Below are 23,884 nucleotides of genomic sequence, written 5' to 3' on the forward strand. Positions count from 1 at the left end.
TGATTTAGAAAAACTATAACTTACGAATTTTTTCTATGTTCATGGTTTTCATATGGTTAATTGTATGCTCATTGTTTGCAAATAAATATTTAAATAAAACCACACCTTTTAAATACAATTCATATAATTTTCGAAAAAACAGTCTTTATTTATATTTACAAAACTATTACAAAACTTCACACAATTGAAAGTTCTAAATGAAACAATGTTAAGAATAATCCGGAGTGCCAAAAATGAAAGCAAAAAAAAAAAATTAAGAACAAAAACTCTCGATATCTTATAATACTGTAAATAATACCCATGGGAACTTGACCTGACTCAAGTTTATAAATTTTATACTATTTGGCTCTCCGGAAAACTTTACAATTTAGAAACGATTATTTTTATAGCAATCATCTTAAAAGTAGATATCACATTTCATCCCACAAAATATTCCGTCTTTGTTTTGAATTTCATCCAATATCATATCCAAGTGTTCGAAGTCCATGTGCTGATATATTTAAGGATAAATTTGCCATGCCACAAGATTCCATTCGTAACACTAAAGAAAAAAATAATAAAATACTCATTTTAAACATTTTTATTCATCCAAGGATATAGTAATGTAATTAAAGTTCTACACTCTTTTTCTTACTTCATGGCGCGATAGTATTGATTATTACTGTCGCGCCATGAAGTAAGAAAAAGATCAAAGGCCGATATAGTCCTATAATAATTCAAAATCATTTTAACTTATTGTTTATTCGAAAAAAAAAATGTATATTCGTTTAATCGGCCCCGTGCTATTTAACAAACAAGATAAATTGGCAGCGACTTTTGGTACAATAAATATTATATTTTTATTAAAAGCTAGCCATTTAATGTTCTAATTCACTTAACTACTGCAAAAAAATTAAAAATACGCGTCTCGATAGCTTTAGTAGTTTTGGTGTATCACTATAAATTGGTATTTTGGTATTTATTGATATTGGTATTTTTCAGTTCTTAAAATTTTAAATGGAACAATTTTCGAAATTTAGGAAACTTTAATCCGGGAAAAGCCCATCAATTCAAGATAAAAATAAACCTGAAATAAATTCAATAAAACAATTACATTGTAATGCGTTGGGATCAGTAAGGATTTTTAAATCACGAATACCAGTCCGTTTATCCATTATTTCAGCCAAAAATGTTGATGGTAGAGGCCTGAATAACGTCAACTTCAAATCTTTTATTGTACCTAGTTTAAATGGAATATGTATGCGACCAACTCCCATTAATTTATCTCCATTAAAGCATCCAATTACCAATTGTGGCCCTGTATTAAAGAAAACATTAATATATTTTGTTACATATATCGAAATTTCTGAAAATATATGAACGCCATGACTCGAAAAAGTGGTAGTTTTGGTTTGCTGATTTAGATTCGAAATGTTGAATTATACGACCCAGCAAAATCTAATTCAGCAAACCAAAACTATCACTTTGTCGAGTCATGGCGTTGCGAAAATCGTAAATTTTTCATATATTTTCAAAAATTTCGATATATAACAAAATACATGAATGTTTTCTTTAATACGATTTTCGCAACGCCATGACTCAATAAAGTTTTGATTTGCTGAATTAGATTCGAAATGTTGAATTATCGTGGGTCGTGGCTTTTGGTTCTGGTTCACATTTTTGGGATTTTTGCTCGTTTAATGAAAAGGATATTTTTGATCAAATGAATGTGACTCGTGCTGCCTACGGAATTTAATATATCGAAAATCAAACGGTACATATAGACCTAATTTAATAGCTGAGAAAGTGGCTCACGTATCCCATCCAATTTTTCTTGAACCATTTGGAAGCTATCCAAGGAAATACAAGTAATAATTTACTTTGGATGTAAACTATTTTATTAATTTCTTTTCGCTTTGTTTATGCATGTTTGACAAAACTTCTACTTCAAATCGTGGCGCCACAGCAAAACAGTACTTAAAATAAATGCCTACGTACATCCAAAAGGACTGGTTGATTGTAGTAAAATTGATAATGGCAAAGTAACAATGTAACGTGATTCACGATCTGGCAGTACAGATGATGATAATGCCGATTCAATTCCACTTAAAACTTTCCAGTCAATACCACTTACAAATTCTACGATACAATGAAGCTGATTTCCACCATCAGGAATTTCAACCCATTCCACTTGCCCTACAATGTTTAATTTAAATATTCCTCCGTTATCATTTTCACCCATTTTTTTAAAATAAATAATTCAATATAAAATATTATACAATAATTAATTTAAGTTGTACTTAAGTTGATTAGTATTTCTTGCTACCACAACTCACAATTTTTGTTTGTTTTTAGTAACTAAGGATTCTATTTTGTTGCTAAGGTGCATTATATAACAGGTGTGTTCGTAAATGCGAGTCAGGATATTTACCAGTACAGCTTACTATGACTACGCGACACCATAACCATTAGGTTGACGCATGATTCTACTGGCCAGTGTATTCGATTGAATTTAAGCAGATACCCCTGATACAAAACTCTGATATAAACAATATCGTGACAAATGAAACGATCCTCTATAATCAATGCATCCCTATCCCTATATATTATAAATGTGAAAATATCCCTATCCCTATATATTAAAATGTGTTGTTTCGCTTTCACGCAAAAACTAGCGAATGGATTTGAATGAAACTATACAACAATATAGCTCATACACTATAATAACACATGAGCTATACTTTATAAAGAAAAATATTTTTTTTTTAATACTAAAAGTAAAAAATTATTCTGACATTTTACTGCTCCATCTATGATCATAATTTTGAACCATAAATTAAAGATTTCTGTAAAAATTTAAAATAGTAAATGTAAAACAATTCATGACCATTTTCTCTGAAATAGTCAATGAATTATGACTATTTTACAGTTTAAAAAATTGAAAACTGTGCATATATATTTATTTAGCTGTATAAAACAATCTCTTCGAGTATTATGGTAGGGGGGAAGGTTAAGAAAGGCGTAGGCTATAAAGCGATGATTTTTACTTTTAAGCCCAGAGAAGTGGGGGCGAGTATCAAGCTAGTTTATTTATAATTTCATGATTCATTTGCATATTTTTAGATTTTATTTTTGTGAGTACAAACCATAGAGATAATACCTTAGAACTGCAAAATCGTCGCCTAAACGGTTGATCGCAGTAGACAGAGACCAGATAAGATAAGCGCGTATAGCTGTCTTCGTCTCTTATACGTGTTATAAGCAAACTTGTATATACAAAACATTTGTTTTCGTCCCGCGCCAGTTATAACCATAATAGTATACTCAAAACATGTGTCTACGCGCGTTCAAGCGTTGGATTAGAGTTGTAATTATTATTGCCTGCGAGACAGAGAAAGAAGAGCATCTATTAGTTCTGTCTCTTTCTCTTCCTAGTCTTTTAAGTTAAATGATATTAAGGCCTCTACATCTGGTTAGGGATCCATTCATAAAATACGTCACGCAAACAGGGAGAGAGCTTAAATTGCTTATCGTGACAAAATGACATAGGAAGAGAGGGCATTCAGGAAACGTGATGTTCACAGTTAATTAATTTTATCCCTAACTTGTAGAGTTTTTTTTATTTTAGATTATTTATAAAGGGTTCTAGAATTTGTGACGTTATATTTGCTAGGGGGTTAGAACGTGACCGCAGCGTGATTAAGGGGAAGTGAAGGGTCTAAAAATGCGAATTTTGCGTGAAGGTGTTTCCGAAATGACTCACATAATTGTTTTAAATAAAAATATTAAGTTTTATTGAGAAAATAAAGTTTTTTACAATTCATTATTAAGTTTTGAAATATTTTATAAAATATAAATTCTTTATATTTTATACAATTTTTGTATTTTATATTTTCCATCTTAATTTTTTAAGTTAACTTGAAATGAAAAATCATAATTATTTGTAATAATTTATTCCTGTGAAAATATTTTAAAAAATACTCTTGTATAATCTAACAACCACGGTTTTGTATGCAGGTCTTGATACTCATCTCAAATTTGAAATGAGAAATATACGAAAGTTTATTTTTGTCCACGATTAAAAATAACTGGGAATGTATAACCAATTTATTAGTCAGACTAAAAAAACTCGAAAAATGATTTATTATCATCTCCAATTATTTATTATGAAACAACAAAGACCTTAGTTTGTCCAAGCTAACAAAACTAAAACAATTTGTAAAATATTTGTATAAAATAGATTCAAGACCTGTTTACAAATTCATGTTAACAACTTACAAATCAATTTACCAAAATAAATAAATATATTTTTTAATTTAATTTTTTTGTTTACAGGGTACGATCGAATTGATCATTTAGAGTCCATGACTTTTCCTTGATTAAAGCAAAAATTCTCTAGTTGTTTTTGAGGTATCATAATTTTAAAATCCTATTCAAAAAATACAATAATCTATCTTTGTGTGATATTCTGGTAAATAACATTCACTATGGTAAATCAAACTCAAAAATCGGAGATTTTGTAGATTGATGCAGAATATACACTTCATTCCAAGATATAAAGATCCAAAATGTTTCTTTTTTTATTTTCTCTGACCCGTACCCTGACAATTTCATGTTTTCCAGGCCGATCGCAACCCTGGTTTTACTACAGTCGTTTTAAAAAATTTATTTTTACACAAACATCACAAAAAATACAAACAAGCTAACAGTAATTATGGCAATATTTAATGTATAATTTAAGGCTAAGGTTTTCTAGGATAAAGGTGGTGGTTTATCTCTGTAGATATAGAAACCGTATTCGTTGTGTGCGTAGTCATGGTAGGGACAATAAAATCGACGACAGCGCTTCCAGTGAAAAATTTTGGCGTTAAAGGGGCTGTTATTACTAATTTGCAGTTCTTTACATGTTAATGTTATAGAAAGGTCAAATTAAAATTATTGTAAAACACGAATTAATTAAACTTAATGCATTAAAAATTGTGAAAATAAGAAATCAAATTGCACAAATATTATTTTTCAAATGTTAATTATCATAATTATTTATTTAAATTTGTGAGACAATAATATTAAATTTTCAATTTAAGTCTTAAATGCAATCCATACAATTATATATGCATCCATACAATTCTATAATTAAAGTAGTGTATCGTTACCATGGAAACGAAACTCACGCACGGAGCGAATAGAATTTGCACATTATCCATCCGTGACAACAAATTTTCCTACCGCTGCATAACGCCACCGCTCACTTAGAAAACCAAAACTTTATGAGTAGAATGCCATACAAAAAAATTCGGTCTATGAATTTTTGACTTTTACTGTACTTAGACAAATTTTAATATCATCTATATTCATTATAATTGGGATTGAATCAAGATTTTGTTAAGATAAAACCTTTTTGGAGAGAACTTCACACTCTTCAAATTAAATACTCATACTTTTTTTTATATTTTCAAAAATATTTGAAAAGTTTTTTGACAAAAAAGCGCAAAATTTCAATGAAATGACAGCATATTTTATATTGTATTCTGTTCATGAAACATTACATGTCCCTATACTTTTATGATCAGCTCATTTGATTCTGAAATGTAAATGACTGTAGTATTGCTTTTTTAATTTGTTTAGAAAACAATTGAGCCATAATGATAATAAATTTTAAAAATGTTCACAACAAGAAACATAAAATTAACGTCGTAATTATCTTATCACATAACGAAATGGTACATTTCTTGACTTAGCTAATAACAATAGAAGTAAGACCAATCAACAAATTAAAAATTAAATGAAGATATTTTATTTAATATCAAATAAATACGAGTGAATTCATGATCAAATTAATAGTAATTACACGCGTAAATGCAAAATTTTTGTTCACTTGCTTGCACAAAACACTATCTTTGGCACACAATAAGTTCAGGCTAGAGGAATTTTTACAAAGTGTCGTGCACACTGATGACATAGCACAGTTTTATTGGAGTTTATAGTCAAGTGTATGAGAGATAGAAATATATTTTCCGAGTCAATTTAAATATACATCACAACTTATAAATGAGTGTGTATTTAGACCCCGTTCAAACAAATTCCGGCACCCGACTTAAAACATCAATTGCAAAGAGCATAGGATCCTATAGTCTTTGATCAATTGTAGCTTCGAGCATAAACATAAATATACGATATAAAACTTTTAATGTTCGAGATGAAGAGTGATGAGGTTACAAAATATAAATATGATAATGATAAATAATATTTTTGTGATTCTTTACATATAAATAACAAAGCAATCGTACAAGTTTTGAATTTGAACAAAAATTTGAAAAGTAAATGGAAATCGCATATCTGGAAAATAAAAAGTCCTTGACCATATGATTTTATATAATTTTTTTTTTTTTTGTAAGACATTTCAAAAAAATAATTTATATTTCTTTATCACTTATTTTGAAACAGTATCATCCCGTATCTAGAGAATGAAAAATTTGGACATAATGTTTATTTTTTCTCTTCACTAGCTGCCCGTGGAAACAGATATGATTTTTCTCCATGAGAAATATTAATGTATTTAGTAAAATAAATTACTATCGAAAAAAATTTATAAATTGAATATCTATTTGTATTAAATAAAATATCAGCTATAATTTATACTTATTTATCTACAGGTTTAAACTAGCTTGCGTCGTTCTGTAGTCTATTAAATACTGGGGAAAGTTTTATTATCGATTTTTAATAATCTATTACGAAAAACTGAATTTGAGGGTTCAGAATTCTTTAGAAAAATGGACTTCGGCTAAAATGACTAAATTTGTTTATAATATTTAAAGATTTTTTTATCACTATATATAAAAGATATAAAGAAATTATAGTTAAATTGACTCTCGACAAAGGTAGTTCTTAGCTTGTTTATCAAAAGTGTCAATGGGCCCACAGTTTTAAAGTAATGAGCTTTTGAGATATCTAGGGTCAAAGTCTCTATCTTAGTATGAGTATTTTCAATTTTAAAGGGTTAACAACATATAAAGTGAAAAGATTGATAAAAAACTTTATATTTTACGTTAAATTTGATGTCTGGAAAATCTCCCAGGAATTAAAACAAATTTTCTGTATTCAAGTGAATCTAAAATGCGGAAAATATGAAGCATATTTTTCTACGGAATTAATTTAAAGGGCATAGTCCGTTTAAGGTAGTACCTACACGAAAGTGATATTCCAAGAATTTCTCAAAACTCAGAATATAAAATATTTAATTCATAATACACTTGCTGTTAAAGTTAGAAGATGATTTACCATGCCATACATGAGATATTAGCAATTAAAAGTGACGCAATTTGTACGTGTACATGGGAGAAGTGTATAAAAATACACAAATTTACAAATATTATATTTATTTACCAATGAATGACGTCCACCATCTCTATGAAAAACTAATATAATGTAGAATACTATATTTAGAAAATATATAAATAAAAATAAAAATTATTTACCATATAGTTTCGATAAAAAACTTAAATAAATAACTCGTTTTAGCGATAATTTTTGTGGAAAAGATATGAAGACTAATGTTAAAGGCATATGTCATAGTGTGTGTGCTTATATGTATACTAGAAACAGTAGTGAGGAACTACAGTCTTTTGAAAATAATATATGGTATATGTATAATAGTCATAGCACAGTTAATGCACTGAATGATAGTATTAGTCCAAAACTTTTTGACTGGACGGTCGCGGAGGAACTACCTTAAATAGCATAAATTATAACACCATTTTTCAATAGTATTAATACTACTAGCTGAAAAAAATCGCGTAAAAATTCGATATCGATTTTAATTTTTAATAATAATGAATCAGTAACACGGAAGTTAACCCCGAATAAAAAAGAGCCTCCCGACCAAGTAAATGTTGAGGTAGTAACTACTAACGATAAAAACATTAAATATTTCTACTACAAGTTGAAATCCGCTACAAAACTCCTATGTGTACTTAAAACTAATCGATTAATTTTAATGAATTAATTCCTTAAATTAACAAAATTTATTTTTATTCCAGGGATTTAATAGGCAAACGAAAAAAAAATATATAGTTATTTTTTATCAATTCTATCTAGCCGAAAGCGACTTCTCATAAGGATTCTGTACCTTCCTCCCAGTTCTTTTTATATCCCATCAAATAAAAAAAAACTGTTTTTAAAATGTATTTTCCGCCTCACTTAACCATAAATAAACTTTTTTTTTTATAAAATTACACAAAGATTGGCCTATAAATAATTATATTATTTTTTTTTTTTAAATATAAGTTTATAGTCAAAATACAACAATGTTTTAAACGAATAAATATTCAAAAATATATTCTCTGTTTTTTTAGATATTTGTGCTTTTAACAAAAATAGTGATAACTTTCTTCTGCATATATTTTAAAGCTTTGTTTTTTTTTCTTAAGTTAGTGAGCACATATAAATATATAATATATAGATAGTTACTTTATGATATTTCTTAGAACTAATTTTTTTTTCTTTGTATAATCTAATTTGTAAATGTATTTTTTGTATCAATTTCGAATGTTTACATTCTGTTTTTGAACTATCATCTTCAACAAATAATACCCCCGTATTTCAAAACTTTTTTTATAAAAAGAAGAAAGGGTGTATTGTCATAAACAAACATCGACAACAGCTACTTTATTCCATTTCCAAAACCCGTAATAGTCAAAATAAAATATTTGACTTTTCAATCTATTATACTATCGATACCACAGACCAACTGTAAAAACTTTTCAACAATATCTGTAATCGATATAAATAACAGGGGAATATCTGAATAAATATTCACATTTCAATGACTTTCACGTCTTATCAAATTAATATTTTCATATTGAACTAGTTTTTGGAAATAACCTTTGTATAGTGGACGTTAGCTGAGATGGATCAGCTCCGTTAGCATGTCTTTCGTGAAATTCTTGAAAACAAGGAACTATACATAAATTTGTTTGGCATTCAGGACAATGATACTTTGTTTTTCTTCTTAATATTCTACCATGTCCATCAATTGTATTCCAACAAAAATTACAACCTAATGCTGGACCTGGTCGAACAGCAGGACAATGACTACTCCTTGGTGATCCTGCTTGTGGCGAGGATACTGCTCGACGTAATTCTTCTGTTCTAACCCGTAATGTCGGCAATGGATTTGGCGTTTCTGCACCTACTGGATCGTTTACAACAACTAAGGGGCTAATAGGTCGTTCGGATTCTGATTGTTGAAAAGATGTAATTGCACTGATGGGAGACATTACACTAGAATGATAAGAACTTGACGGTGCACTCGACGCACTGCTACTAGATGCAATAGATTGCTAAAAATACAAAAATCAATATTCAGACCGTAACTAAGATAACGGTTTCCTACCTTTTTATATTTCAAAAATAAATCATCTATTCCACGATCATGTACAGAGTGTTTCATTTTAAATGAAACAGCTAAATATCTCTTCAAAGTATTTTTGGAAAAAGTGGCCCTAGTAAAAGATGTTCTACTTTGAGGAGGGCATCTTACGTAGAACTTGTATTTGACTTAGAGTGTAAATGTTGTATGCCAACATAAGTTTTTTCTAATTTAAATTGTACAACTTGGTAAATAAAAGTGTGTCCATGATATTTTAACTTGTCTATGATTTATTTAGGAAAATTATCATGCCTATGAATTATTTAAGGTTGTTAGGACCCATAAAAACATAAAAAAAGCTCTTTTGATGACTAGATGAGTATTTTTTATCAAATTTTAAGAATCGCTATGGAATCATAACTTTTTTGGAAAGAAAATAATACCCTTAAAAAATTAACAAAAACCGATAAAATTTTGTTTTCTCTGATTTGGATAAAATTCATTTTCTAAAGTCCTTTTAATATTAAAATTACAAATAATAGCTATTCATATTTATTAAAATGAAAACCAAAAAAACATACAAATCTAGATCATTTGACGTCTTAATAAATAGTTTTTGATAAATATTCAGTTTCGCTCCGAAGTAATAGCTTTCCTTAAAAATATTAGGCGATGCCTCAAAAACTCTTTACTCAATTATAAATAAAAAAAAGACTCTATTTTTCTACTTTTTGGGTCAAAATTAACCATTGGCAAGTTTTATCAACTTCCGAATTAAAATTTTTTTTGCAATTTTTAAAAGGGGCAAATTTTGATGTATCTGATTTGGACGGTTTAGATTTTGTTGACTCCGTTTGGAAATTCAGGTCTTTTTGACGATTGAGCGAGTAGTTTCTGCAACGAAACAGACTTAAGAGTAATACTGATCATTAAGATATTAATTACTCAAAAATTGTATTGTTTATATTGCTGCTTCTTAAAAATTTTCTGTGTTAACGGTGTTTTGAGCAGCGAGTTTGTATAAGCCACTTCTAGGAACCGAAAACAAATACTTAAATTTCAGGGTATGCGAATGGGTTCGATATTAATGTGCGTTAAACGAATATTTTGTTTAAAAAATTTATAAAAAATTTAACATACCGTCTGTTGTATTTGACTTGGTAACAATGGATGTGAATGCTGTTTCACTAATGTAGATGTTCGAGGCACACTAAGTAAATGAGGTGATGGTTCTGAACATTGTCTTTCGATCTTAATTGGTGGAAGGTTTAAATATTGTGGAGATGGTAAATCACCTTCAGGTGACTGTTGCGATGAATCACTATATTTTTTTATTCTAGGTTGTCTAATTAATAAACGCCCTCGTTTAGCACCATTAGATTTGTCTGTAATTTAATAAAAAAAATATTGTAATTAAATTCTAACGTTCTTCTAAGGCCGATTTAATAAAAACATAATCACCAACACTCCCTGGAAAATTCATCTTAAAATAATTGAGGATAAAGGCTAAGATCGTGAATATTATGTTAATCTTTTTATGAAAAACTAGAATATTAATTTGTTTAAATTTCGATGGCATTTATATAATACGAAATATGAGTGCAAAACGAAAAAATATTGATTATGGTAAACGACACCAAATTAACTGAATTATTTTCAACCTTGTCTTAAAAATATTAGAAAAAAATTCCAATCGAAATTCGAGTTGGACGTCGTTCAAGTTGAATATTTTGGACATTGTTTAGAAGTTTCTTTTTCTTATACACAAATTTTTATCAATGCAAAGATTCTTGGGGATAGAGTCTGGTGACAGAAAAACGTAAGACAACTATTATTTATTTTTAGTAATTAAAAGTCGTTATTATTTCCATGTTTTGAAGATAGGAATAAATTGGAAATTTCTTCCGTCAGTTAGGAGTGGACGATTTCCTAATATATTTAGCACTGAACGCTAACTTAACAAAAACAATTTCTAACAAAATTAAAAAGATTTTTAATCGATTCACGATCTCATATAAAAATGAAACTCATTCAACTATATCTAGAATGTTTTTATATTTTATAAGAAAATTCATGTCAAAGTACATAAGCACAGGATTATTAAGATTTTATAAAAGAAAAATGATATTTGTAATAAATTTTGTTGTTACGTTTTATTTAAATTCGTAATTTTAATAATTAGATATTTAAGACAGCAAAAAAAAAAAAAAAATTTTGTTAACTAAATAAAATTAATTTAAAAAATATTCAACCTTCGCAAAATTTAATCCAATACTCATCTACAACAATGTTTCTAAAACAAGATCAAGTTGATGCAGAAAATATAATTTATGAATTTTGTTCGTCATTTGCGACTATCAAAAAATTCCATTTTCAAGTTGAAAAATAATCTGGTTGTAGTAGACATAGTATAAATCAAGCCTCGGAAAATTTAAAAGAAAGTTGGATTTTGTTAAATAGATAGTTTCCTTTCAGTGTTCTAACGAACCTAAAAAAGTTTAAATTGCCTTGTGTGCCGAAACAGTTGTTCATAAATATCTTCCAACTATTTATTCAGAAAAAATTTTAGAGATAATTTTTGTAGCTGGAAAAATTGTCTATAAAAAATATCTAACGACTTTTCCGGTATAATAAAAGCTTTTAAAAGAATTCAATCGATAAAGCTGTCTTTGTTATGGTTATAAATAGCACAGTCGTTTCTACACTAGAGGTCATTAGTGTAGTAATTCGAACGCGTCAGATTAAGATATGGGGAATTCCTTGGACCTCCCTTAGTACCTCCACCAAATATTAGCCCTAAATAAGGGGGGACGCGCGTAGGGCAGACGGACAGATTAGTAAAATCGAAATTGCGATAGGTGAATTAACTTGAGCGCGTAAGATTAAGATATGGTGGGTTAATTACGTGCTAAAATTGTACATTCCAATAATCTGACGATTTAAGCTAGAAGCAAAGAAATGGGAGGCTTGAAAAGTTGCGTTACCCGTAGAAACTCGAGCGTAATCAAAATATTTCAGATTATTGAAATAACATAACTTATTTTGATGTCCTCGAGTTACTACACAAAGCCCCTCATGGACTCCTATACTATTGTACGTTATCTCAATCAAATCTGTTTGTTACTAGTTGAAAGAAAAATATTTGAATTTTCAATTATTATAATTTAAATTATCTTCGGAACCCACGTCAATCTATAATTTGTGTTTTGGTATCTCCCAAATAAGAATTAGTCATCAGTAATAAACAACATTAATAATTATTTAAAGTCGTACAGATTGATTAAGCTTTAAAACGAAGCTATTTCCCAAAATTCAACTTTCTGGAAGTTTTTTCATACGTCTATTATATAAATCTAAGAAAATGATGATATTTGAATAGAATTTTTTCGACAAAATTAAATAAAATAAAAAAGCCCGCGACAAATGCCTCTCAGAGTTCTGTAAAAATAATACTATGCAGTTAAATATTTAAAAAATAATGAATACATTTTCTTAAGATTTAAACTATTCAATCTTTATGGATTTATTCAATTGAAATCCAAAATCAATTTCATTGGACGGAATGTTCTATGAAGCCTAGATTAAAATAGTTTTTCTTTTAAATCGTAGTCATGTATGTATCGAAACCTATTTAAGTGATTAGCGCATACCATAAAATTTTTTTTACCAGAAATATTGCTGATCTTGGAGAAAATTTATCATAAAAAATTCGTTTTTGTGAAAGTTAAAGCTATCATATACGAAACAGTTTTTTTTAGAATCAATCAATTTCTCTGATAAAAAAATAAAACTCTTTGTATGAACCACCCTGTAAAATTTGGTTGAAATTGAAAATCTAAACAAAACGCAACAAGATATATTTATTGCACCCAAGTAGATGAAATTGTATTTTCTAAAAAAAGTACAGATTTATGACATAAATAATATATTATTTTGGTAATTACAAATTATGACACCATTTTTTTAAATTTACTCTTAAGAAAAGTTTTCATTTGTTTAAATATGGTAGGTATAAGAAATAACAATTAAATATAAAAATAAATATAATTATTTTGAAAAATATAATTTAAATCTATTTAACCAAAGTAAACAATAGATTTTTAACATTAAATTAAATACATATTAGATGAAGATTCGATTTGGGGTATGAAACAAAATTTAAAAAATAATACTTCTGTTTATTTATAGGAAAATAATTTCTAAAGCTGTCTACATATTAAGAATTAAGACATGTATCGCAATTATCTAAAACATCGAAGGCAATGTTCTATTATATCTCCATCTTATGTATAATAATTTAATGAACTTAGGCGAATTATAAAAACAATAACTTTCATCTGTATAAGCATATTTTATGCAATTATGATACAACAAATAATTTTTGTATAATATCTAAATAAAAGTAAATATTTTTAAAACAAGCTTTTGTTTATCTAAAGATATCCGGAATGAAAATATAACAATAAATGAATACAAGCCAAGAAAGTTTTCATGATTCTCAGTGTTTTCTATGTTAAATCAAAACCGACTAGTTTTGGAGAAATCTATGAAAACATATCATCCATCTACCGTTTTCCTATAAAACCAATGTTAAATATGTATACTTTTGAATTCATTTATTTATTTAAATAATCGGGCATCCCCCCCCCTAAAATTTTCAGTATTGATTTAGATATAGTCCAACTTCATATTAAAAAAAATCAAGCCCTTTATCCTAAATTGCCTTGGCGCTCGTACCTCCTTAAATGAACTTTATTAAACAATATGTACAACTATGAACGATAACCTTTTGCCATTTTCTGGTAAAATTATTATGTCAGTACGAAACACTGGATACAATATGGAGCTACATGTTTGAGTACAAAATAAATTGGGTAAAATATATACGATATTAAAGTGCGTAAACGTAAGGCCCTCTGTTTAGTGTAATTCCCGAGTGTTCTGGGTGGTCTCAACAATAAAAAAAATGTTTAAAAAATCAATCAGCAAATGGCTTGTGGAATAAGCAAGCATGCGATCTTCTATCGTTGATCTCCAAAACTACATAACTCAGGGTGCTTACAATAAATTCAAAGTAAAATTTACTGTAAAAGACAGATAATCAAAATAGTTAAAGAAATTTATCCCCTTATATGGGGTCCCTATGACTTTCGATTAAGGACTCTACAAATGTTTAATCAGGACCTGCCCTCAACCATATACAATTAATACGATTAAGGTGCGCAATATTGAGTGTTTCTTTGCAAAGCAATCGGAATTTATTTATAAGAGTTGTCTTTCTTCATCATGACAATGATTCACAGAACACATATTTTTAAGGAAAAAAAAGAGAATACTTGATTGGGTAGATTTGATACATCCATCTATACAGCCTAGTATTCCTAGTGCTAAAGTAACGGCATAATTGTTTATTATAAAAATAGCAATAGTTTATCAATCAAAATGGCTTTTGGCAATCAAATGTCATTTATAATAAAAGACAAATATTTTTAAAATTTGGTTAAAAACCGTATAAACTTTTTTTCTTGACCTAATATTTAACAATTTCCATAATGAATATAAAATTTTTTTTACGACTGTTATTATTTCTCACTGATCCCATTAAAGACCCGTGGTTACCATTTCGGATTATTAGAAATTATTACTTTGGGCCCACATGCCTTGCTTTAATCGAACTTGAGCTTCCTGGAATATTACTTTGGTTACGGTAAAAAGCCTTGGCATAATCAAACCTGAGCCTCCTGGAATATTAGATTGGTTACAACAACAAGGCCTGACATAATTGAACCTGAGCCTCCTGGATGAAAGGCAAATTTAAGTGAATACTTATCATAATTGCATAATTTAAATTTATACATTAAACAAAACATTACAGAATATATTAAAAATTACGGGGTTATTGATGACACTATCGTTAAATAATATTTACAAATCAAAAATGACCTATTTAAAAATTTAATAATCTGTTATTTATATTTTGATATTTAGAAAATATATTGGGATACAAAAAAAAAATCTTTAAAACTTAAACAAATTAAAAATAAATAAAACAAGTAATAATCCAATTTAAAAAAAAATTATATCACAAATAACACACACAATTGGCAATTTTAAAATTAAAAATTACGTATTTAAACAATGTTTTATACTGTAAAGTAATTGCAATATAAAATAAGTTTTGAGAATAAAATTCTTCAGTAAATAGATATTAAACAGAGATGGGCCATAAATATATACGCGTAAATACAGAAATAATGTATTTAAATGATTTAAAAACCCATGCTGCCATCTAGAATCACCATAAAAAGTATATATGTATATATATATTTTTGTTATATACATTACGAATTTATTTCACTGTGGTCTTATTGAAATAAAAAGCTTGGGCATGCATTAAAAATTTCCAATAAAAAAATATCCATCAGTTGTCACTTCATTATTTACGTTGAAAATTTCGAGGTGGTTTAAAAAATATTTTTACGCGTAAAATATATGATCACGAATAGTGTCCGCCACATCACTGGTCATGGATGACTACATGTATAAATAAATGATTATATACAAGTTAAAATGACGAGTTCACTTGGAATCTCGATATTCACGTTTTCTTATCATATTGAGTTAAAATGAATGCCATGCAAATTGATATGTGTCTGTTGTGTTGTTAACACTGGGGCCCGTTGCATTCCTGTTGAAAACTCAACATGTCTTGCATCCAGGAAACTTCCTAATACGCCAGTCATCGCATGTGATGTAGCCGGTGGACACATCAGATGTGATTGCTGTGTTGTATGTGTCGCGACCGACGATGAAGATGGCACTGTCTGTTGATTTTGTTGATGTTGCTGTTGTTGCTGCTGCTGCTGCTGTTGGTCGTTTACGTCGATAGATGAGGAATTTGGCGAAGATTTTGGTGAAGGTGTTGTTTGACATTCTTGTTTGACACGATTTTTTATACTAGGTCGAGTATTAGGATATCCACGTTTTTTATATTCAAGCCATAATGTACGATTGTTCACGCCAAACATACGAGCTGCTTTACAAAATCCAATACCACCAAATCGTACAGCCTCTAATGCCCGTACAAAATTTTCGTCTGCTTGTGGATTTATTGATCGTTTTCGTCGTGTATTTGTTGGTGGCTGTGGCGTAGAAGGAGTTGAATTGGGTGATGGGCATGAAGGTGATGGACATACACTAGGACAAGGACTAGCAGGTGCAGCAGCAGGAGCTTGTGGCGATTGAAAACTCTCACCAGCCATTGCACACGATGATAATGAACCCGAAGTAGGCATATATTGCATGGTTTGTGATGTGAGACCTGTACCTTCTGATGAAGACAATGCGAAGCGCGGCGGATATGTGTGCTCCACTAACGTCCATTGAACGCCTACGACAATATCATAGTTTACAATTAAGGCAAGCCAAAGACAAAGTGAACAGTGAAGTGATGATATGAACGATTTTTAACTACAAATTTATCAATAATTTATTTACTGTATGAGCTGAAAATAGTAACGGGTATTTAGTTTTTACTAGAGTCTTTTTCCACACAAAACGGATGTTTAGGGGTACTCAAAACCGTAATTGATAGTTTACTTCGATTTACATTAGCGTAAAAGATCTCCAGTTTTTATGACCCCAACTTTACGGCAATGCGAATCGAGGCAACTTACTCTTTCGATTTTGAGGCGATTATACTTTCGTTTAATGTGCAAATAGTCTCTTATAAAAATAAAAAAAAGCCGTTAATATTACCAACTTTCCTACTATAACTAATACTGTAAGTTAACAGACAAAATAAAACTGTAGACATCTATAATATTTAAGCAGGTAAGTCAAAGTTGTTTAAATCACATTGAAAGTTTTTAACTCTATTAGAACCCAATGGATTGGTATTATTCAATTTTCAAATGAGAATCACGCATTTTTAAATGGGAAAATTATGTCAGTCTAATTGTTTAATTAAAAATATAGTGTTTTTGGGATTATTTTAATTATTTTGATCAGATGCCCCAATGATTTAATGTTTTCAGATACTTTGATTTGGATTTCCAGGACATTGGGTTTTGGACAAAAGTATATAAGGCACTTTCGTTTTAAAATTGTCGGGACATTCTGTATAAATAAAAATATTATTATAAAACTATTTTTACATTTTATGATCCTATTTTGGCATTAAAAGTATAAATTAATTTAAAAAAACGCTCCTTTTAGAACGTCGAGATAGTAGCTAATATAGTTGACCTTCCGAAATACTCATTAGTGTGTGTAAAGTACGTTATTTTAAATGGCGCATTCCATTAGATGGGTTTTTTTTTAAAGTAAATTTTTGATGTCAAAATGAACTTATAAAATATAAACAAATTTGTATATCTATATTATACAGGGTGAAGCAAAAATCACATGAACATTAAAAATTGGAATAATTTTTTACCATTGGCTAATTTTACATTTTGATTTCAGATTGTTAGTGAGTAAACCGGAGGGTTTTTTTTCGTGTTGACTAATATATTTTTGTTTTCATCCCGGCTATTAAAGACAAGGTTTTTTTTCCCCTTATTTACTTCTATTCCTTAACATCCAATCGACAAAATGATTTTATTGAGGCTGCATTTCAGTTTCGGGCCAGTTTTCTTAAAATATGCGATGTCAAAATTAAATAAACATATCATGGCTGTAATATTCAATTTTTAAAACAATAAATTTAAAAATGGAATCCTACATCCACCAGGCTTATTCGTTTTTGATATTACTTCTTCAAATGTACTTGGCCTAGAAAGTTAGCAAATTTCAATCAACAAAGACCATCCAATAACGTATTGCTAGCCGTTTGAACAAGAAAGTCTTCTTTTATAGTCGGATAAAAACTGAATCTGAATTCAAATAATTATGATTAATTAATGGGAGAATGATCTGTACGTCACTTTTGAGTTACGTTGAGTTTTAATGATTTCTAACATGTTTATTTATTGATAAGTTTTTGACGTGGTGAATCTGAACTTGAGCTCGAAATTACTCCAGTTGTAGCTTACGTTTTAGAGAAATATGAAAATATTTGTTTTTTGAAGTGTTGATACATCGGGAAATAATTTTTCCATTTGAAACAATACATTCAGAAAGTACCATTCTTCTCTTTCCAAAATATTTTCAATTTTTTTTCCTCCAAGAAATCGAATAATGTAAGATGCATATATTTACGGTATAAATATAAAAAGTAAATGCATATTATATTATTTGATTTCTTGGAGAATAAAAAAAGGTATTGGAAAAATTCAAAAGTTATTTAGTGATGTAAATTGTTTTCTGGTAAAAATAAGTTCTCGATGTAACATGTCTTCGAAAAACAAATTTTTTTCATATTTAGGGTTGAATTCCTCGAAAACCTGAGTTATTAGAGCAATTTTGAGCTCAGATTCGGCTTCAGAACTTCAAACTATAAAAAAAAAACACATATGTAGGAAAAAAAAATTTCGCGGATCAGTGTTCTCATTTTCCATAGGAAATCCCATTAAAAATTGTACGTTATACTGTTGTATATTTTACATAAATTACTAGGTGTCAAAAACTGTTGTGAAATAATCCAACCCTTCTTTAACTATTAATCAAAAATATTATACCACATACACAATAATTAAAAATATTTGTAGTCCTAACTATTTTCTAATAATGTAATGAAATTCGAATTTAGATATTCGAATATTTTGACTTATGACTCACCTGAATAATACAAAACAAATAAAATAAATTTATGAATAATGATAATTAACTCTAAAAATTATATTTAAAAAATAACTAAATAAAAACGAGCATTCAATGGACGAGAGCTAGAAGCACACTTCACAGTTCACGAAATTATACGATTTATTTGATGTTGTAAATATTTTACGAATCAAAAAAAGTTATTTATTTATTTATTGAACATACCTTGGTGGACAGGCGTCTGTTGAACACATGTAGTACCTGAAGATGATGGATCGGGCAAGTCTAGTATTGGATTCTCTATCGGTTGTTGTACAACTGTTTGAATTTCAGGTTGTGGCATTTGCTGTAAAAAAAATACTTGTGTTACTTGGAGTATGTTATCTTTGCTAATTTAATAGATTTGTCTTAAAAGAGTATAAGATACAGAAGGACGCATATACAAACACGAATGCCATCTGGTATTTGTGTCCAAGTACTAAAGTGCTGCCATGGCAGTTTAAATCTGTATTTACATAAAATGATATTTTTCTTTGATATTGAAAGGTATAATAATCTTTATAAATTTCATTTTTTCGTTATGAATTAGTTTTGGTACATTCCTACTTTCAAACTTAAATTCAATTTAATGAATGTTATCCCGCGCGTTTTACATTTTTATGACTGAACACATTCGCTCGTATGAGGACTCGGAGGCGTTGAAACTCGTATACTCTTTTTTAACATTGCCAGTAATGGGAGCCTTCTCCTCTATCTTATACTTTTTGATTTGTCTGAAATAATAGGGCTATAGCCAAGCGTTATATTAGACAGTGATTTTAGAAAATCTGAAATTTGAGAAGCTGTTGTAGTAAATGTTGTGTTTAAGAAAGTTTTCCTCTACGGAATTTTTCAAGCTGGAGATTTCTCTTTCAGGGAGTCCGGAAAATTTGTATGAATATTAATTAAAGACAATACTCAAGCAAGAAGATAATTGGATAAAAAATGTCAGAATGATTCTGTCATTCCGACACTATGGAAATTCCAGTTTTAGAGTACAGAATGATTGAGTTGTTCTGAAATTACTGTTAAATACTAAACCCGGCTCTTGATATTTTATAATTTAATAACGAAATGCAGTTAATTTAATTTTATGATTCAAATCATAAGTGTTGTTAGCGTAAATTCTTGGATTTCTAAATGCCAATGTCAAGATATAATGACATCGCCATGGTGGCCACTGTTTTTCCAAAATAAAATTCCTTGACTTTCCAGGTTTTCCAGTTGAATGATTCTAAAATTCCCTGATTAAATCATAGTTTTAAATTGGGAAAATAACCTGACATTTCCAGCTTTGTCAGTAATAAGGCCACCATGATCACGATATGGTGTCAACAATTTACATTAATACCAAGCATTTAATTCGCAAACCTAAGCGTAAAAAACTTCCCCGATCAAGATATTGTAAATGTGTTTTTTATTCTCTGTTGGAAAACTTCTTACATAAGAAAATTATTGTTAGCGGAGTTTCCTTTCTCTTTCACGGAGCATTAAGCTCCGCCAAATTCATGAATATTCGTTATACTAACAAGAATATCATCGAATAATAAATAGTAAAATCATTTTGTCCGACCCTTAAATAAATCGAAGTATCCCTCTTAACCGAAACTAAAAATTGTAATTTTCTGAGAACACATATACACAGTCTCGGTGGTGTTGTTATCAATAATTTTTTGCCGTGGGCCTTCGGACTATTACCAATGTTGACATATCGTGATGGTATCATGATGCCATTAATAAAAGAACGCAAACATATCAAAACTTATGATAATGTTAGGCGCACGCGCCTTCATAATTTTGATCGAGTAACCTGATTAGGGAGGGCCATCTTAAATAGGGGTCAAAGTAAAAAGATCTCCAGCTGAAAAAATTAAACAACAAACAGTTCTGGAATTAATCAGAAAGAAGCTTGTGTGAAAGATTGCGTTTGTTGTAAACTTCTCTATCCTGCTCTTATTACTATGAGAGCGCTTCTTTTACTTTTGATACAGCCACGCCATCCTTATTTTGTAGTTTTCTATGGACACTTTTTGATACAGTAAGATGTCCTCCTTACCTCTACCTTCCATTAACCTAACGAAACTAATACTTTCTAATAATTGTTAACCTAAATCCTGTTATGAGACCATGATTATTGCATTTTCTTATAATTTTATAATATAATATTTTCGAAACTATAATTATTGAAGTCATTCAGTTTTCAAAGAATTGCCTACTCAATTTCCATGTGTTTTTAAGTTTCGCAATCAAATATATTTTACTCACCAATCCTACATGAGTTCTAGTCGGAGCTGATTGTTGTGTATGACGTTCCTCCTCAATACTTTCTTGTGAATTATTTCGTATTATTTCTGATTCACTACTGTGCTGTTTCAATGTAGAAATATGAGAAACACTTCCCTCAGATGAAAAACTTGAGTTTGGTTCTGTCTTAGTAACAACTCCAGTGACGTTTCCACTAGAAGTCATATCCCCAGGTTGATCCTCTGATGTCCGTTCTGTTGATGCCGAACCCGATCCAGATGATGACTTTCGTAATCGTTTTCTAATACAAAAATATATCGTAAGATTATTGTTGATAAATACAACAACATAAGACAAGACAAACAAACCTTCGTGATCCAGGAGACAATGGACATGAAGACGGTGATGATGATAGTCGTTGACCATCCGAGCTCCAATTGGATTCACCAGGTGTAAGTAAATCTGTTTTTTCTGTTGAATTATTTTGTGATTTCGTTAATGACGTGGAATCTGGCATTTCAGCTAAACCTTTAATTTTTAACATTTCTGCAGTTTTTAATATATGTGGTAATTGTTCTTGTGATACGTTTACTTCACCATAATACATAAAATCTACCATTATTTTCAAGTCCATAAATTTCACATCTTTCAATATTACAATTGGATGCTGACAAGGGTTTACCATAAAAAGCGACTAAAAATTTAAAATATTAATTATTTTATTGAAATTTCATTCAATTATTCGCAATTTTTTTAATAATGAACCCACCCATTGTACCCTCAATCTTAAGAGATTGAAGTGATTCACTTAGAAGAAATTTATGGGAAAATATTTTTCTAACTAAAATGCTACTAATGTCTATCCATTGACTGACTGATTATCAATTATTGACATTTTAAACATGCATTTACCAAATTTAATAGAATTATATCAATTTAAATATTAAAACTAAGCAAATTTAACACTAATTAAATTAAAAAAATTCACTTTTATAAATCATAAAATACAATAATTAAAATGCATTTCTAATATGATGGATTTCACCCAATTTCACCTTGACATCCTCCCTTTTTTTCATTCGTCTAATCGATTCTGTGTTTCAAAATGAAGTATGCGAAACATACCGAATATTGCATATACAAATATTCGATCAATCATTTAAACATTTACAACCATCATACTCAAATCTAAGTACTAAAAGCATTCTAAGTAATACTTTCTACAACAATTACAAGTAATATTATGTTTAAATTTTAATAAAATTTACCTGAAAATATGAACTGCATGCTGACAATACAACTTTATGCGCTTGCAAATGACGACCCTCAGCTGCTAATGTAACATCAACTAAAGATTCACTATTAAGCAAACTTGAGAACACCGAAATAAAATTTGGCTGATGATTATTCCACCGTAAACAGAATTGCTGAACAGCCATAATATTAAGTTATTCTTTAACAAAATATGTAACTTTTAAACACAAAAAACATTTTGATCATTTATTATTAAAAATATCTTTTCCTACATTATATATATTGAACTAAAATATTTTATGTTGAAGTTTACTAATGCAATCAATACATGGGTCGGATTGGCAACCTTGAATCACCCATTATTTAATGTGAAAAAAAGATGTCGCCAAATTATTAAAAATAATAATAATGTTTAATTATTCAAATATTTAGCTTACGTTTCGTTGAAAATATCCCTTTATCACTATGTATATTTAATTGTACTATTGAAAAATTATGAAAATATGTTGACAAATTATTTTATTTAACAAGTAATAATATATAAACCGCCATTATCAAAGATAATGTACCCAACCAATGAGTAATACTATGTGCATAGAAAATGCTATTATTGTGGCAAGCATAAAGTACTGTTTATAATACTTCGTATAAACTACTGCATCAATTACATCAAAACTTAAATTTTTATATCATTTTTAAAAAAAATATAAAATTCAATAAGTAATCTCCATCGAAATTTTTGTTAATTTTATCAATAAATCTTCATTATTCTCAAATATAATATCACATTCCAATAAAAACCAAAATCATTTTGAAAAACTTACTACTATTAAAAAATATTAATCAATTTCTTTATATTTAAATCAAAAATCATATGTAATTTAAAATCAAACTGAAAGAATATTTATTATTCAAAATTTGCATTCTTCTTAATGTTTAAATTGCTGAAGTATTTTTGAAGTTATTTATTTATTGCGAAAACTTGTACCTCACGTGGTTTACCTTGTGACCTGTTTATGTTTTTAAAAAAGATATCTCGCAGCTCGCTAGTCTCAAAGTGAATCATATTAACTATGACCATTGTCCACTTGTATTCAAAGGTTCTGTTGAGCACTATGATATAAAAGTACTAATTTGTTATGATGATTACCTATGCAATTATATTATAATTAGCTTCAATTATCTTTATGAGTTGAAGTTTAAAATATAAATGTTTTATATATAATTTTATTTGGTTTGTAATAATTAACAATTTCATTTAATTTTTCATAACAATGAAGAGTTTAAGACATTGATATA

At 28.9% G+C, this 23,884-nt stretch overlaps 1 protein-coding gene across 3 annotated transcripts; it reads right to left on the minus strand.

Annotated features, from left to right (window-relative positions):
- Positions 1-1,991: 1,991 nt before the first annotated feature.
- Positions 1,992-23,123, minus strand: LOC123296860 (protein tramtrack, beta isoform-like). 3 transcript variants are annotated; one of them, XM_044878538.1, is made up of 7 exons: positions 23,023-23,123; positions 22,600-22,784; positions 21,700-22,025; positions 21,353-21,632; positions 19,274-19,394; positions 10,487-10,731; positions 1,992-2,175 (listed from the first exon to the last, which is right to left on the minus strand). In XM_044878538.1, exons 2-7 carry the CDS (start codon positions 22,768-22,770, stop codon positions 2,119-2,121), a joined length of 1,200 nt encoding a protein of 399 aa, XP_044734473.1. In that variant the 5' UTR covers positions 22,771-22,784; positions 23,023-23,123; the 3' UTR covers positions 1,992-2,118. The 3 variants fall into 3 exon arrangements, with proteins under 3 accessions (XP_044734473.1, XP_044734472.1, XP_044734471.1); XM_044878537.1 differs by lacking the exon at positions 1,992-2,175 and adding an exon at positions 8,612-9,317; XM_044878536.1 differs by lacking the exons at positions 1,992-2,175; positions 10,487-10,731 and adding an exon at positions 15,614-16,736.
- Between the last annotated feature and the right edge of the window lie 761 nt (positions 23,124-23,884).

The sequence above is a fragment of the Chrysoperla carnea genome, chromosome 3 (assembly GCF_905475395.1).
Source record: "Chrysoperla carnea chromosome 3, inChrCarn1.1, whole genome shotgun sequence".
Lineage (NCBI taxonomy): Eukaryota > Metazoa > Arthropoda > Insecta > Neuroptera > Chrysopidae > Chrysoperla > Chrysoperla carnea.

Coding starts and splice junctions, on each gene's coding strand:
- LOC123296860 (XM_044878536.1), bottom strand. CDS start 22,770: ATGGCTGTTCAGCAATTCTGTTTACGGTGGAATAATCATCAGCCAAAT. Junction 19,395..21,352: donor CTAGAACTCATGTAGGATTG/GTGAGTAAAATA, acceptor TTTTTTTTACAG/CAAATGCCACAACCTGAAAT. Junction 16,737..19,273: donor ACAGACGCCTGTCCACCAAG/GTATGTTCAATA, acceptor ATATTGTCGTAG/GCGTTCAATGGACGTTAGTG.